We start from the raw sequence: 17417 nt of genomic DNA on the forward strand, positions 1-17417 counted from the left end.
AAGAAATGGCAGGGGGGTAGACATAAAAGAAAAAAGTAGCTTAAATTGAATTACAAGCTACCACGGCCTGCAGAGGCAGACACTGCGGGAGAGAGAACTGACCCAGACATTCATAGCAGAGCAGGTTGAGGACATAGATGGCACTGATACGGCTCATGCCTCCACAGAATCCCGAGGTAATTGCAGCCTAATGCACACTTGTGAAGGTCTCATCAAAAGAGTGCAATCGCCATAATGCATTAGCACTTTCCTGAATGCACCCTCTTGATTTGGTGTTAGAAAAAAGGGTTTACATATTGTGTTCATTTATTATTTTCACTCTTAATACGATTATCTTATTGTAATTTTATTTGCTCAGTGTGCAGCCCTCTTCCATTGTTTGAGGAAGTTATACATATCGTTATTTTGATATCATATACCTGTGCTAATGTGCAGCTGCTTCATAGATGTGGAAATCTCCAGGTGTTACTGACCCTCGGAAATTGCAAGCCCATAAATAAATCCTTCACATCTTCTGCAATTTGCATGACTCTCACTTAAAATATGAATGTTTAAAGGTATGACAAACAACAGGGTGGTGCGCCTGTTGGATAATGTTTGTTTTAGACACAGTAGTATTTGTTGGTGCCTAAAATTCCTCATTCAGGTTCAGCCTTGTTCTGTCATTTCTGTGTTAGTACTTTGCCAAATGTAGCCTGCGCTGAGGCTCTTTAATAATGCAATAGTGTCTAGTGTCACACACTGAAACAAACACCCCTCAAGCCTAGCCCCACCTACGGAACTGCAGTTGGCACAATCTGAAAGCTTTTTGAGGGTGTCATTAGAAATTAAGGCTTTGAGCGGTTGACAGCTAAGACACTGAACAACATTTGATGTAAATGTTGTAGCTGTTAAGTAGCTGTGTTTAAGTCAAATAAAAATTAAATTCAAATAATCCAGAACAGCAGCACATGATTTCACTATTGCACAGACAAATTCATATCTCTCTGCACAAAAATGATATTAATGTAAGCACATCGGAGCCCCATTTAACATATTTCAGTCAGATGCAGGCCTATTGTCCCATAGCACAATAGCAGGCTATTATATCAACACCATGACTGTGAGAATGTGGTGACAGGAATGCATGAAGGCTCAGCATGTAGTGAAGCCCTGTTTCAGGCCACAAAATGCTCTCAGAGCTGGACACAGGGAGGAAGCCGGGAGGAAGGCAAAGACAAAAATAAAAGGCAGTAATAACACAACAACACAGAAACAGGAGCTATAATAGAACAGTGTGAAGGAAGCTTAAGGTGGGATGTGAAAGATCACTGGCTATGAGCACCCAGGAGGGGGCATGAGCTGAACAGACCAAGGAAAGATTAACAAGTGAAACCTATTTTTCCACAGATTTGACACAGCGACCCCAGACCACTGCTTCTCTCCTCCCACTCCCTCAGCTTGCAAGCATCTAGGGAGAGGACATGTGCTGTGGGTGGTGCAGTCATACAAGTTCTGGGCTTTTTTTAAGGATAAGTAAGAAAATACTGCACACGAAAGAAGAGAGAAGTGTGTTCTTCAAGAGGCTCAAAACATTAAGTGTATAATTACTCAGTTTCAGAACACAGTGGTTTCAACGGTGTGCTTTTTAGACAGTAAGGTGGAGAAGGCGCACAGTGAGCTGGAAACAAAAGACTAGCTCTGTGGAGGCAGGTGCAAAGGGCAGGATGAAGGCCATTTTGGTCAGTGTCTTCTATACCACATCTATGATAAACTGGTGCACCACTCCAGTGTCTTCACCCTCCCTGAAAAAATATGTCAACTCCATGAACTCAGGCGAACTCACAACAAGACGTTTTCCCTCAAGGTGTGCTAGCAATGCAAAGACTTACACGGTATATGCTGACATCATTGTTACACAGTAATTTCTGCTGCAATGCTCCAAGTCTGAGCCTACTAAGAACTAAGAAGTTACTAAACCCTTGGGACCTTTTTAATATATGCACCTGGGCACCTGCACTGCCTCTATACTATGTGTACTTTACAGCCCTGAACTATTAAATCTAACTTCTCTGTGCATCTGCAGCATTTGTACATATTTGTGTGTTTTCTCCAACTGCGATTGCAAATATATGCATATTTACACATCTGGAAACATTCCTATGCATATGTTCTCTCCATCTGTAATAATGAGTTTGAATAGCCAGGTGAATTGCACACGCTCCTGCACTTATCTCTAAATGTGTGACTTGTTTGAAGACACTTTTAAGGGAATGGAAACCAAAAGAGAGAAGGAAATGTAATTGCATAGTTAAACACCTCCCACCCCCTCTGAGTTGAATCAACACCTCTCTGGCAATAGAATTGTGTCTCAAATAAAAAGAGATAGGGTATACGCCCATGAGACACACTGCACTTTGAAACAGACATGCACCAACATGAAGGAATAGGGGCACACAGACAGGGAAGACAAGACACAAAAACTCAATTCCCAACAGCCGGAAGCCTGGTGTGGTGGTAACTAACTAGTCTAGCCTTAGTCTAAGAAGAGACTGAGTCACCCTTAGGAATGAGCCAAAGCTGCATGCTGCATGAATACTTCATGGGGATAGAGAATGGTAAGGGCCACAGAACAGAGCCTTGTGCACCAAAATCCACAGAAATATGACTTCAGAATATTTCCAATAAAAGCTCTGGTGGGCCACAAGGCTGTGTTCTGTTACACCAAAGTCAATTTTACAATACTTTGAGGTCATAATGTTCTCAAAGATATTGTGTCTTCTTTCTACAAGACAGCTACTCTGCAGAAGTAGGTAGCTAAGCAGAGGATCATTAACCAATTTTGAGTGAAATTTAGTTTAATTCAAACATCTGAAACACCAGCTGAAAGGTTTAAATAAGCAGGTGTTGGATACAATCAGTGTCAATTAGTTAAAAATATGTTACACAAACTGACATTCATGTGCATGAATGTATGTCTCTTGAAGTTGTGTTTTTTATTCTAGCCTCATTAAAAACAGAAAGCACATTGTCATCAGAGAATTAACCAAGGTGCCAGCATGAAACGGAAAATAGAGGAAGAATATTAGCCACTTGTTCAGCAAGTGTTGTGACAGCAGTGGGGATGATATGAAAGCTTCTGTAGGTGTCACCATGATTAATAAAAACAGAGGTCAGTGCAGCACGAAAATTAATAATGTTGTCAGCAGTTACAAACTCTATGCTAATGTGCATGTCGGTGAATAATTCTAAAACAAGTGATTAACATTTTGATATCAGGTAGAGACAAAATTGTGTTTGCTATCAGGAACTATCTTGGCTCAGAGACACAGTTTGAGGAGTGAGCTACATCTGGTGGTGTTTTGAGCAGCTGCTGGTCCAAGGATTGTCCTTCATGAAGAATGGTCAAACATCCCATTATGCACAGTTCAGGACCTGTGACTTGATGGTAATCCAAGGAGGATTCATGCTGCTCTGAATGCATAGCTTTTCCTCTCTCCTTGTTATGTAGTTGATAGTCAACATATTGATAGATTGTTTTCTATTATTCCATCAGGCTCCTGTATTTTGCCTTTACCTCCCCTTGAAAAAAATCCACATTGCCTTGTGTTTATCCAAGGCTTTCACAAGTGGCATAAAACAAGGCAAAAGTGAGATAGGGGAGAACAAGTGAAATGGGTTATGCCATGCAGGTTTGCCATTGTCTGCCACAAGCTATTTATTTTATCCCCTGACATAGATATCATCCTCCAGGAAAGTTTGCCACGGCAATTGTTCCAGAAAGTGAGACGTTCTGCACCCGCAGGGTATACAAGAGGGTGGCCAAAATGATCCTATTTTCTTGCACAACTAGTGAACAGCAGTAACAGCTCCGTCTGGGAGTCAGGGGTGTAAGGGAGAAAAAGAGGCTTATCAGGCATGAGAACCCTGAACCAGCTAGCTCTAAGTCACATGCAATTGCTTTAATGATGTACAATCAGACAGAGAGAACGGGCTGAGCAGGAACTACTGTAACTGGAATAACAGAATTATCTCATGACTTAGTGTTTCACAGGAGGGTTCTTGGGGCATTCGTGGTCGCTGTGCCAGAGCTCTGTCTGGGGCCTCTTGTAAGATAATGGTGTTCATTTTGATAAGAATAAAGGGAAAGAATTGAGGGGGGAACTTCTTTAGGAAGCCATTAATGTAATCTTGTGTGGGATTAATTCTGTAGTGCAGCGGGAGTGCTGTAAGGGCCATGGTGGAGTTTATTCACAAAGCGTCCCCTCCTAATCTGCAGTTTAAAATGTAAAGTGTAATTAAAGACACTCTGCCTGACTAAGGGGGGGATACATCAGTGAGAGAACATCCTCAACCTGTCTGGGGACTTCAGTCTAAGTGGGGACTTCTGCTAAGCCACAAACAGTATCCCAAGCTTTATGTATTATACCATGCGTTTATTTTCGCTGTTGACTTACATAATCACTTACACCTGAAGGTCTCAGTTTTTATCTTGATTAAAACAAATAATTCCAAGCTAAACTATAACTCTTGCACAGCATTAAACTACGTTCTGAAGCTACAATTACTATGTTTTCCCACTTACTGTATGTACTACTCTTCCTCATTTTTGCAGAGCTGCAGTTCTCATGGATCATCTGTTAAGAGCGGCAGCGTGGCACCAGGCACATCAACAGCAGCCCCACCAATTCTCAGCAGAGCGCTGTCTAAAGGGAAACGCTTCAGGTGAGAATGTGACATCTTCCTTTTTCCTGCCCTGTTTAATGTCTTTCACTTGCACTATGTCCAGATACAAGAGGCAGCCAAGTGAGAAATGTAATCATACTGCAATATAGTATAATATGTAGACCTCAAAATAATAATAACAGATCATTTGGTTAATTGTTAGAAAGATTTATAGTGATTATAAGTGGGAGCAACCATGTAAATACATATCTTAGATACATTGCCAACCCTATAAGCTTTGCCTGTGTGCATATCGTTCATCAGAATTTATAGGAGGATATTATTGGTTTAGCTAGTTAAATAAAATGAACATTTGATTTTTTTTAAATAGTTGGGAAAGTAGATGTCTTTATTTACATGCCATGTCCAGTAAATTGTGCAAAGTGATTTAATGTGTACTCAGGCAGAGTCTGAAATGACTACTTGCACACTGATAAGGAAGAGCATATAGGGTAGAGGAGACATCCTCTGAGGAGAAGTGAATTGTAATGGGTGGAGTTAAACATTGATTTAACAAAATGCCTTTTCATGCCATCCTTCAAATGACAGAAGATTCAACAAAATTAACAACATTTTGCTACAAGGTATCTCAGAGGCAGCTGCCTTTTCAAATCCTCAGAAGAACACAGGGTTGCAGGTATAAAGCATCCTACCATGGCACTATCACTAAATGTTTACAGAAAAGCTTAATTCACTTTGATGATATGGGTGCAGGCACACATTGACAGACCGCAACACAACATGCAAAAAGACGTTTATTTCCCATATCACCTTTTACACTCATTGTTGGCAAATCACAAATATTTTTCAATTGCTGGTAAATGTCTACCTTTCACTTGATCTGGGGGTGTTGAGCAGCATTGCGTTGTAATTGCACTTCATAATGGGATACTAAAGAAAACAGGCTGTGCATAAGGCTCCACACACTTATTTAAAGTCTCATTTTGTTGCTATGTACATCAGACAAGCTTTCATTATTATGTAGTGTGAACATACAGTAGAGAATATACAGTGATTAGAGGCAGCTATGTTTGCTGAGATAATGGGGGAAAGATGTGTGTATACAGCCAGAGGGAGTTTTTAGATGTCTGGTTGACTATGATGACAACTTTAGTGAAAACCCCGCTGAGGCTGCAGTTGCTCTGTTTTAATGGATGAGTGCTGTGTCACACAGGAAAGTTTTTCCAAAAGGTTGTCATGTGTGTGGCTGCAGGGACGGTGCCAACTCTTCCTGGCTTTTTATTCTGCACAGTGTCATGCAGGTGCTTCATGGAGGGCAGCTGACAGTCAATCATCTGTTCAGCTTGTTCCCAGAGTGGGAGGAGGCAGGGGGAGAACTAGACTGTGATGGATGATGTTGAGATGCTTTCAGCTATTGACCTGAGAAACTGGACCACACTGTGAGCTATCAGGAGAAATGCACCATAAAAACATGTCAATATGGCCCATCAATATTGCTGCAAAAGGTTACCTGTGCATCATTTGCTTTAGCACTGGGTTTGAGCATGTGCAGATTGATTCTGCTTGAATGCAGAGTATATCTGTTGAACTGGGATTCTGCCAAAATAATGTAGACATCACGTAAATCACTGAAAATATAGACATAAGATAAAGATTAAAAGAAAACATGTATAATGTTCACTATCTTAGTTTAGCATGTTAGCATGCTAACTTGTTTAGCACTAAACACAAATTACATCAAGGTCTGATGGGACCAGTGGTTTTGCAGGTTATAAACAACAAATAAACCCTCATGGTGGCGCTAGAAGAAAAGTCAGGGATCACCAAAATCAGTATGATGAATGTACAAAATGTCTTGGCAATCCAGTGGTTGTTGTTGTTGTAGTATTCAGATCTAGTCAGACTATGTAGCATAGTGGTTGTTGTACACACACGAGTGGAAAGAATGGACAAATCAATCATTTTGAACCAATAAATTCCATTTTGATACATTCTGAATAAACTGACCAGCACAGCGCACTCTGTTCCGCCTGTTCTCAAGCGTATTTCCAAGTTGCTATGCCAGCAAAACCTGATGGAAATAACACTGTCCATGTCAATGTATAATAATCACACAGCCAATAGTCAATCATTGTTTTCATTGGAGGTATTGTGGAATTTGATCAATCACTAAGATTCCATTGTCATGATTGGATTATGAGGAAATTATTGTATCGGAGGCTAATCAATAAGCTCAAGTGAAGTCAGTGAGCTTGAGTTTTTCACGTGCTGAGTTGTACATTACTAGTGCTGTGCCGGAGGAGCCTGCTGGTTCTGTGGAGAAGTATTTTTACTCATGTTCATGTGACATACTGTTTTAGACTTAGCTCAGGTCCTTCGTGACATGATATCCCCCTTTGTTTCCCAGTGTTTTCTGACTCCTCATTATGCCCACTAAGGGCATAAAGAGAGAACAACCGATTAAAATATGCACTGGATTACTCTCACAGCCATGCTCACCCATTTAACATCAGGAGGCTGTGCATTTTTGGTGAATTGTAGAGATAAGCAGCTGCCTTTCTGTTTTAGACCTTTAACATTTAACATCCAATAATTGCAACAGTCTGGTGATTTTGTCAACAAAAACATATTAGAATTTTTCCAGCTTTCAGTTAATCCTAATTAAAAAATCAGCACGCTAATAGCCAACAAGACTGACATAATTGAGCTTTATTCATATCAACTTTTTACAACATCAGTCGATACAGACTCTAATGGTGGCAAAGACTAGAGCCAACATTAAGCATGCCTATTGTTCTGCAGCCACAGACATTTAGAAATTATTATAGCAAAATATTTTTTTGCACAGCCATCAATTCATAATAATAACATCCACTGGACTATTTACTTTACTGCATGAATTACGAGGACGGAGTTCAGTTAAGGGACAAGATAGAAAATCTTAAAGTTTGAACACTGATTACTTTTTTAACACATCTTGATTTCTATTTAAACACACTTTCCACCACTTCATACATACACTATTTTTATAATGTGGGGGAGATGATTTGTGGTTTAGTTTTTCAGCCAGCAGTAATAATATTAGTATTAATAGCAGTAATACTGTCATAAGTTATTTTTGTGGTTCAGCTTATCTGACCTATTGCATCCAAAAGAAACCATAGCAGGAGATCAAAGGGGGGAGCCGCAGTGTTGAAGTGTATTCAAATAAAATTATGTAGGTCTGTATTTACTGTTCTAGCATACTACATTCACACATCAGCTTACAATATAGTGCAGTATAACTATGATTCACATTTCGTGTCATTGCTTTATTGCTGCAGACGTGCAGGGATCTGCTTTGAAGTCGACCACCCACTGCCCACATAACAATTTAAAAACAGTATGCCTAGGTCGGAAGCACAGTTTCTAAAGACCGCTCACATTCATAATAGCAGCAGGATATCAATATACTGATAGTGTTCATCTGGGTATAAGAAACATGCCCTTCTATATATACACCAGCAATAGGCGGTTCAATTTAAAGTTCAAAAGAAAAACTAACACAGTTTTTTTTTACATATGTTACATTTTCAGCCATGCAAGCTTCATGGCTCAGCGGCCGGCAATGTCGACGTTCCTAGCTGGACTGACTTTCAATCTATCACCATCCTTAGTACTTTAGGTTTATGAAAAAATACTGCAAAACTATCGACATTCGTATCAGCCTCAGCTGTGCACACTGGCGCCAGAATAGGGAAGACAACGCAACTTTTTGACCCCCTGCTTTCAGGTGTTACGATAACCTTTTTCAACTCTGCGGGCTCATTTTTTAAACTGAGTGTGAGAGTGTGAGATATCTGGTATCATATGAAAATAGACAATTTTATTATGCAAGGACAGATTTGTTTGCTTTCACCACCAATGCTGCTGGCCTACTGGTATGCTTGATCAGCAGGGAGAGTTAACATTATAAGGCTCAAATATGTGTTGTGGCTCCAAATAGATTTTTCTGGGGGAGGGGGCTGTAAACTCTTGACTATCACAATTCCTTCTCTCCTCTGTTCAACTGAGCCATGACAAATGATTTAATGTAAACTCTTCTTGCTTACTGGTAAATTACTATTCTCTTCACATTAACCTGATGCCCCAGTCTGATGCCTGGACTTCAATACCAAGCTTATTTATATACAGATTCAATTGAATGTGGAATACGATCAAGCAGAAAGGTCAATTTATTTCAGTCCATTTTACATCCATGAACACTGGAGATGAGATACATTTGATACAATGTTTTTATTTATGCAGCTTTTGTAAAATACTGTGTTAACACTGTGATATTTTCCCCCTTGTTGGTTTCCTTCTGGTTACAGGAGTAGTTCTCTTTCACTTAGTCCTGCCCAACAACGGAGGGAGAATAATTACTTCAGGACGCCACCCATTTCCAGAGGGAAACACAAAATAGCAACAAATCTCATCGATGGATCGAGAGTGGCTGGCCATGTCTACAAACACTTGCAGGAGGATGAGTCAACAGACATGGAGACCATAAGAAGGTGAGATTTTTTTCTGTCTTTTTGTTGGTTTTGTCATGTTTGTTTAATCTTCAGAGAGGAAATTCTCTTTGCCTCTCTCTACGCTGAGGTCAAATAGGCGGTTCAGTGATACAGACCCCCAGACTAACTGAGGTTAAGTTGGAGTGGCAGAAGGATAATTTGGGGAGAAATGAGTTTATGACTGAAATGCTCTCAGTTCAAATCCGTGAACTAGCTTATGAAATCTGATCCAGGGAAATAAATGAGATCTGCTGTGCCCTCCTTCAATCGGGACTGTCACAATTAATTTGGAGAACACACTTGATCCCAACCGCTCAACAGTATCATAGTGCTGGGGAAGTCCAAGATATGAGTCTGTGTGTAATCCTCCATACACTTGCCACTGGGCTGTTGCTGTGAATGAAAGACATGCTTTATATGTGTGCTTTTATCAGTGTTAAAAATACAACAACGGCACCAAAGCTAATTACCAGATGATACACGTGTTAACATGAATTTCAAGATGTCCACAATGGCTTGATTTTGGCTAATGCTTTATTGCATTATGTGTAAGTTTCATGGTTCACATACCACTTAAATTATTTCATATTCTGTCATATACAAGCTAAATATGAAGCCATATTGGATGTCTGCAGCCTTCTAGAACAAGACTACAAATTGCAAAGGATTAATTTCAGGCACTCACACATCTTGAATTTCCCTCATGCTCATCCTGATGTCGAGTAAGGACAGCGAGTTGCCCTATTTTCATGGCTATCAGAAGTGAAGCACAGCTACTGGCGCTGTTTCAGGAGAAATTAAAAGCAGGGAGGACTTTCTGGCAGAGCCACCTCTCACCAGTTGGCTATCTGGGGGCTTAAAATAACTTACACATTTAAAAATTACAGTCTGATGATCCACACTGGCACAGGTTCAAAAAAGGTAGCCTGATGTTAAATCCTCTATGACACAGTTGTTATCAGCGAGGAACCTTCATCCGGTGTCCTCGAGGAGGGAGGTGATGATCCGTGTCGAAACGAAGTTTCACATTATTTTGCAGTCAATTCAAACTTTTTCCTCAGAATATAAATAAGATTTATTGTTACAATAAATTACCAAACCTGGGAAATATTTATATTAAGCTGTTCACTGAGGTGCTTGTTTTCCTAAGTAGAATAATGCATAATGTCAATCGACTGCACTGGTAATTCCTCTTAAACAAGTAACACTGAAAACACTGAATTATTATAGGTTTTATTTACAGATGCAAAAAAGAGCATCTTTAAACCTGAGTAAGGCAGTCCTGTTTAGCATATGACTCAGAAACAGCCTAATTTGCTGTCAGCGTGTGCAACTTGAGCGATGGCAGTATTATCAGAAACGTCTGTCATTAAAGCAGTAGTGTCCCTCGTGCATTCCACACACTTAAAAGTGCCTAGCAATGTTCCTATTAGCATGCCAACTTGATTGAGCATTACAGTGACTTGTAACATACACTGCAAGCTGCCAAACTCTTTATGTGACCTATTTCCATAATTTACATTTTTAAACAAAGCTCCATGGAGCTCAGCAGTTCTTTCAAAATGGTTGTGCAGAGAGATCCTCCAGGAGCATAACAGTTTCCCTCTTATACACACAGACTCATTCATGTGCACAAGCACACACACGGAATAAAAAACAAACTAACTAATAAAGAAACTAATGAGAATTCTTTTTAAAGGCAAAATCTGTAAGCTATAAGCTATTAAGTTGAATGCAGCTTTTTTCAAGTGTTGAGGAGAAGAGCTGAAATAAAGGGCTTCTCTTCTTCTTGGGGATAAGATTGCATTTGTACAGTTACACAATTTAGATCTCATTAGCCATTGATAATTCCCTCGCAGATCCATCAGTGGAGTTTATTTCACTGGCCTTCGGGAGGTTGAAATTATGTATTTTTCTCGACTTACCAGCCATGCAACAACAAGCTACAAAGCTAACAACCCCACTCCTCCTCCTCCTCCTCCTCCTCCTCCTCCAGCCCCCACCTCTCCCTTGTTGCCATGGATACACCCTCTCATCTCTGGAAATGAGAAATGGGAGGTGGAAAGGAAAGTGAGAGAACGAGAGAGGGGAAAGTGAGGAAAGAAGGAAGATGATGAGAGTGCAGCGAAGGAAAGATGGAGGCACAGAGTGCCGTGTGGCAGGAAGTGTTAAAAAAAAGAGGCGAGAACAGCAAACAAACGAGAATACTCTTCCATGTTTTCCATTTTGTGACAACAAATCCCAACAGAGTATTGTCAGTTCCATTATCCAGTGTCAAAACATATATTTACCCATCGCAGATAAGGACCGAATTGAAGGCAAATTTGCTATGGGAGTTATTTTTAGATATGTTTTGATCTGCCGGATTTACCTCCAGCTTGCATTTGCCCTTCTAATACCGAGGGAGGAGTGTGAAAGTAATTCAATTATTTAAACTTGGTTATGCTACAAACAGTCTCTGAAGGCTGACAATAACACTGGCTGTCTCCTAAGGCTGTGCCAGGGTGATTCTAAATGTGAATTGAGTCTTCAGTAACAATATTAACTCTTGTGCAAATTTGACGCACATACAAACTTACCCACTTGACTCGGAATAAGTTTGCCTGCACTGCTGTATTATTTTTGCACACACATCCCTGCCAAGCCTGTCAACACTGTTTTGTGATGCTTCACTCATTCGAGACACATGATTCCAGGATGCATCATCATGCAAACACACATGCTGGGACTTTCACAGCCAGAAATACACCTACATTCAACCCAAATGCCACAATATAAGCCTGTCAGACGGGATGTATTCTGTGAGTCTCATTTCATAAAACAAAATTAGAAGACACATACAGACATTCAAGGAGGCAATGTATAATTTGTCCACACACTCACACAGGCCAGGGTCAGGAATCCTAAAGCTGTGTTCCTAAAGCCTTAAATCTTCAATAAGGCAGTCATGAGAGAAGGGATTTTTCAGTAAAAGATTCATGCCGCAACAATACTGACTGCTCATGCCGTGGATTATAAATAATTACACAAGATTATGAAGGAACAATACCTAAATAATAATAATTTTAATTATGACTTTTTTGTGGAACTGCATAAAACAATGAGAGGAATGAAATAGTAAAAAGCATAAAAGAATGGCAGCTTTATCTTCATATTCTTTATTACTCACTGTCTTACATTCCTCTTAGGAAATGGATGTCCAGGACACAAAAGGTCACAAAATAAATGACTTGGTCTCTCATTCTCACCCTGCCATTTCTATTCTTTCCTCTGCCTAAAGGTGTGATTCTGCCAGTGGAAGAGTCGGCGCCCTCCTCAGCAGGACCTCCCTCACTCACTTCGCAGCCAGAAAGGGATGGACCGAGGTCCCCTGCACCCGCCTGGACAAGGGAACAACCTTCCTTCCACCCTCCCTGCGCACCCGATCTGTGCCCATCATCCCTTCGCTTCAAGCGTGTGACCCCGAGGCAGGGAATGTGGACACGAATGACCGGATCCAAGGGGGGCTCGTAAAGTGGCACCCCATGCTGGCTGGGAAGACAGTGGTGCCCATTAGCGATTCTCCATCTCCACCCTGTGAGACTGTTGTGCTGGCGCCTGGTGTTATGCCCAACAGTGTTAGCCCCCCTGCCACCACCACCACCATTACACTGGGGTCGGAGAAGAATCTCAGCTCCACACAAACACCCTGCGCCATTGAAATTACGGTGGAACTTGGGCACGAATTAAAACAGAAAAGCCTTCCCAGCCCCATGAAAATTTCTGGGTCTCACAGCGAGATCCAACGCCGTGGCACAAACACTCCCGAGGCTGGGACTGTGCGGGAGTCAGAAGGGAAAAGTGCCCAATATTCAGCCAGAGTTCTGCACACAGGCAGTGGGACCAGAGGTTTGAAGGCAGCAGGCCAAAGAGAAGCCCAGGGACAGTGCCAAGGTCAGACGTCCCTTGTGTACGGAGGCGCAAACGGCTCCTTGGCCACCAAAGGACCCAGCTGCAGAGGAACTGGAAACGCTTATGCCAAGCCCTCTGCAAGCTGATTGGATTAAGTCTGTAAAGCTTCAAAGACAGTGTTTCCAATAACTGTATACCTTTGCTGGTGGCACAGAATGGTTGGAAGGTGGGACCATCTGTGTGGCCGCACGGACCAATAACAGATGGCTGTTCGATTTTGAAGGAACGTGAACAGATTGAACTGCCCAGGAAAAAAATATTGACACAACAAAAGACAAATTATAAAGAAAAAGAGACAAACAAACACACATTGTGAATAAATGTGACTCAATAAGGAAAACAAAACCGTGACTTGAGTGGGAGCTTGACTTAAACAGTGTATTGAAAAAAATGCCACTATTTAAAAGGAGCTTCTACTTAGAAACCAAAATAGTGTGTCATCTCTATGTTGTTTCTCTATTGTAAAGAAATGAAATTATATATGTCATATAATATATGTCATATAGACGTATATATATTTGACTACAATTGTGACAAAATAAAGACTAAGATAACAGTGTTAATTAAGGGCTTTGTTCATCTCAATCCATTTTTGCTACATGATCTAAAGAATATATGCTTATGTTTGTAATTGTCCATACATATAATATACAGGATAATCAGTATAAACACTAAAGATGTTCAATCCAACATAAAATATGCCATGGTTAGGACTAATTTAAGCTGAGTTTTCCTTTTATCTCCATGGCAACAAACACCTGTCGCATGCACCTCTTTTAGGGAGAATTTAATCATGCACCTTTTTAGCTATCCCTATTAGCCCAACCCTAAAACAGCCACACTAATTAAGTATAGTTCATTATTTTTGCTTCAGATACAGGTAGCTGTTATTCATGTGTGCATGTGTGTGGTGGTGGGAGGTTCCACAAGAATTAATGAGGGAAAAGAAGTTGCAAAAGGAAGGAGAAAGTACTCCCCTGAAACAATCTTCTCTCTTTTATTCTTAAGTTTCGAAAAATCTACACACATCTAACAGTGACAGCACAAAATGAGTGGAGCATAATGGTTAAAGGATTGGTGAGGGAGCAGTAACACCGTGTATGTGAAGAAAAGGGTATTTTAGTCTATGCTTATTATTTCCCACGATGTTCTTACTTGTATCCATAGGCTATAAACACAAAAGAAGATCAACTTTACTGTTTTGAGTTATAACAATGGCCATGAGGTTTGTGAATGGAAATGAACCACAGCAGCATATGAGCCAAGTACAATTCTTTATTTATGCCTCATTTACGTCAAATTCAGTATATCTGCGTTTCCTCCTTTTCAGGTTTGCAATGACTGCTGGCAAGGTAAGTTGTACAGGACTTACAAATGGGTATTACTGAGACTGAAAACTATCTTGCGTCTATAAGAAGGTTTTTATGAAGATTAAAATGAACTTCATTGATCCCCGAGAGGAAATGGAGCCAAGCTGCAAAGGAAAGATAAAATTACCATAAATAAAAACTATTTAGGGTTCTAAATACATACAGTGTGTGTTAGCGAGGCAGAATTTCACAGAATTTTCAGATGTTTACATACTGTACTTACTCTGCGGTGCAAGACTACAAAGGGAAGGTGTGCAAATACAGACGGATGCCATATTCAAGGGGAAAATCGGAATAAATAAGTGGAGAAACATAATGAATGCAAATACTCCCAGAGAGGACACAGGGGCTCCCTGACGAGTATTAAAATGATATGATATAAGCTATACCCTTCATAGTCACTGGATTGCAACCCAGTTAAACACCTATAGAAGATTATAGACTGACAACATCATCAAAACACAAAAGAGGAGAAAATCTTCAGGGAGAGTTCCAGATGTAGAATCTATTCCAAGGATCAAAAAAGCTGTCAATGAGGCTCATGGTAGCCCAACACCTTACTTAGACAGTCATCTTTATGCATCATTATCCATTCACAGTATCATATTTATGATTCAGATGCACACATTTGCATCATTGGCTGCTTATGATGACAATAAATGTAAACAATATGTACAGAAATCGGTGTAGGAAGTTTTTCAAGGTGGAGGGATGGGTGGCACAAACATTTACCATTTGTGATAAGAGCTACTTTGTATGAAGCATCATTAACTGGAGATAAAATGCAAACACAGAGCACACAGAAAAAAGCTGTATTAAAACCATTTTACAACCTTATATCTAAAACTTTTTTATCTATTTTAAACATTGCATCTTAATGTCCCACATTTTCATTTAAAAAACAAGCTTACATACAATGCTTATGTTTCTCCACACCTGCAGGATGTGTAAATAAGCAACTGTTTACCAAGTTTACCATGTCAACTTAAGAAGTGATTATATGTTAAAGGTGCACTATGCGATCCGCATGGACGTCACTTCTGTTGTCGCTTCAAAGTAAATACCAAACAAAACAGAGGCAAGGCTCGGGCCCCCCTCCCCCCCCATGTTTTCGCTAACCTGTCATTGGAACGCGCATGGGAATCAAAAGTTGGAGTTGCTTGCTACGGCTAACGCTCGCTAAGATGGGGCTGAGCTTTAACTCCAGCCTGTTTCAGTTGGATGGTCTTATCATCCTAAGTTCTTCCCCCTTATACAATATGTTTACGATTATGAGGTTATTTAGGTTTACAGCTGCCACCCCTCTTGAAAATTCTGTGTATGCAGCTTTATGCAAAGATACGGAAGCCGAGAACGGGGCCCTCGCCACTCTCTCTCCTTCTATTTTCTCACCCCTGCCCCCACCCTGTTATCTCGTGATAACGACTTCACCTCCTAACTCTCCGTCTATCTTCGACATAACAAAAAATCGTTTTGTCGTTCCCTCCCCCCCGCCCACGAATTAATTAATAACCCCTGTGTTCGGTTTGACTTCACACCCCTCATCGCTGCCCTACGAACGGCTTCCGCTCACCCTCTCCCCGCGCTCGCGCCCCCAGCCTACGGGCCAGCCAGTTGCTACGGCGAAGCCGTTTCGTGGCAGGCGTATTAGATTGATGTCCAAAAAGCTATTGGACCCCCACTACAACACTCCACCCCTCCTACATATTTGAAATGGCTTACGACTGTCATAATTCTGTTTCGCCCTTCATACACTGTCGAGCTGCCAAGTCGTGGAAGCAGTACGCTACTCCACTCAACTCTGCCTCTCCTCTGCCCAATCTGCTAGAGAGTGATCATTTAGCCACAAAATCCATTTTGTCAGCTTGAAATTAGTTTACTTCTCTGGAATCTAGATTACTGCACTTTTTTATGTTAGTCTGGCGCGGTTCTCACTAACAACTGCAAATGTGCAGTGGGGTGGGAGAACGAAAACAGATGTTGCAACAGTAAGAAGGGCAGGACCTAGTGAAGGGTCATTGACCCTATGCCTTGTTAAGCATGGTTTAGATGTTCTATTGACGTACAAAAGCAAGCATCCTTTCATGTTCTTGGAAAAAAATTCTCTTTTGGAAAAGGTGGCTATTTACTCCCTAATAAAGGCCTAACAAGTTGAAACAGTGTAACATCAAGTCATATTTTTCCATTGAGCGAACCTGTGGCGGCACATTCACAGTGGTTCCTTTTATGTGTCTTATTACATTAACAGCTACAGTTCACCAAGTCCAAGAATGCTTCAGATGGGTCTTCTCTTGGTTCCTTGGCTCACTTTCCCACTCAGCAAGCAGCGAGCTAGGAATCTTCGAGCAGTGCTTCAAACGGTGTTTCCGCGTTTAGTGCGAGCTGTGATCAAATACTGATCCCTTCCTTTCAAATCCACATGCCTCTCTTAGTGCCGACACTAGAAGGAGAGTTCTGCTGACAGGAAATCTATATGAATAGGCTTCCAAGTTTTAAATTTGACGCTAATTGTTAAATGAATGTGTCGTACTTTCTTGGGTGGGATTTTGCTTAGGTTAATTGTGATTTTGTGTTAAAATAAGACATCCATAAGAAGGTTAAAGCTGCAGTTGTGAACACACTTAAAGGTGCACTATGCGATCTTGCATGGTTTCGCGGCGATTAATTTCTTTCTAAATTGTAGGATCTCTCCTTGATCCGGCTTGCTGCCTGCCCCTGAATACACTGGTGAAAAAACCCGCGGGTCTCGGGGAGGACAACACAGGGCCGTAAACGCAACAAACACTAGGGGGCACAGGGCTGGCCACCAAATACCACAAACCAGTTCCAGCCCAAAACCAACAAGAGGTTGGAGAGGGGGGAGTGAGGGGGTTTATGTGCGGCACATAATTGGGGC

The 17417-nt window shown here is 41.0% G+C and overlaps 1 protein-coding gene across 1 annotated transcript in view; it reads left to right on the top strand.

The window, feature by feature from the left end:
• nrg3b (neuregulin 3b) overlaps positions 1 to 13678 on the top strand; it is a 173093-nt gene extending 159415 nt beyond the window's left edge. Inside the window, exons 7-9 of the mRNA XM_035666840.1 lie at positions 4595 to 4704; positions 9018 to 9200; positions 12481 to 13678. Of these exons, the coding sequence (XP_035522733.1) occupies positions 4595 to 4704; positions 9018 to 9200; positions 12481 to 13237 (1050 nt within the window). The 3' untranslated portion in view covers positions 13238 to 13678. The remainder of the gene's footprint in view (positions 1 to 4594; positions 4705 to 9017; positions 9201 to 12480) is intronic.
• Positions 13679 to 17417: the final 3739 nt, after the last annotated feature.

This window comes from Morone saxatilis, unplaced genomic scaffold (assembly GCF_004916995.1).
Source record: "Morone saxatilis isolate NCDOM2014 unplaced genomic scaffold, NCSU_SB_2.0 Contig1, whole genome shotgun sequence".
In the NCBI taxonomy this organism is placed as follows: Eukaryota; Metazoa; Chordata; class Actinopteri; family Moronidae; genus Morone; species Morone saxatilis.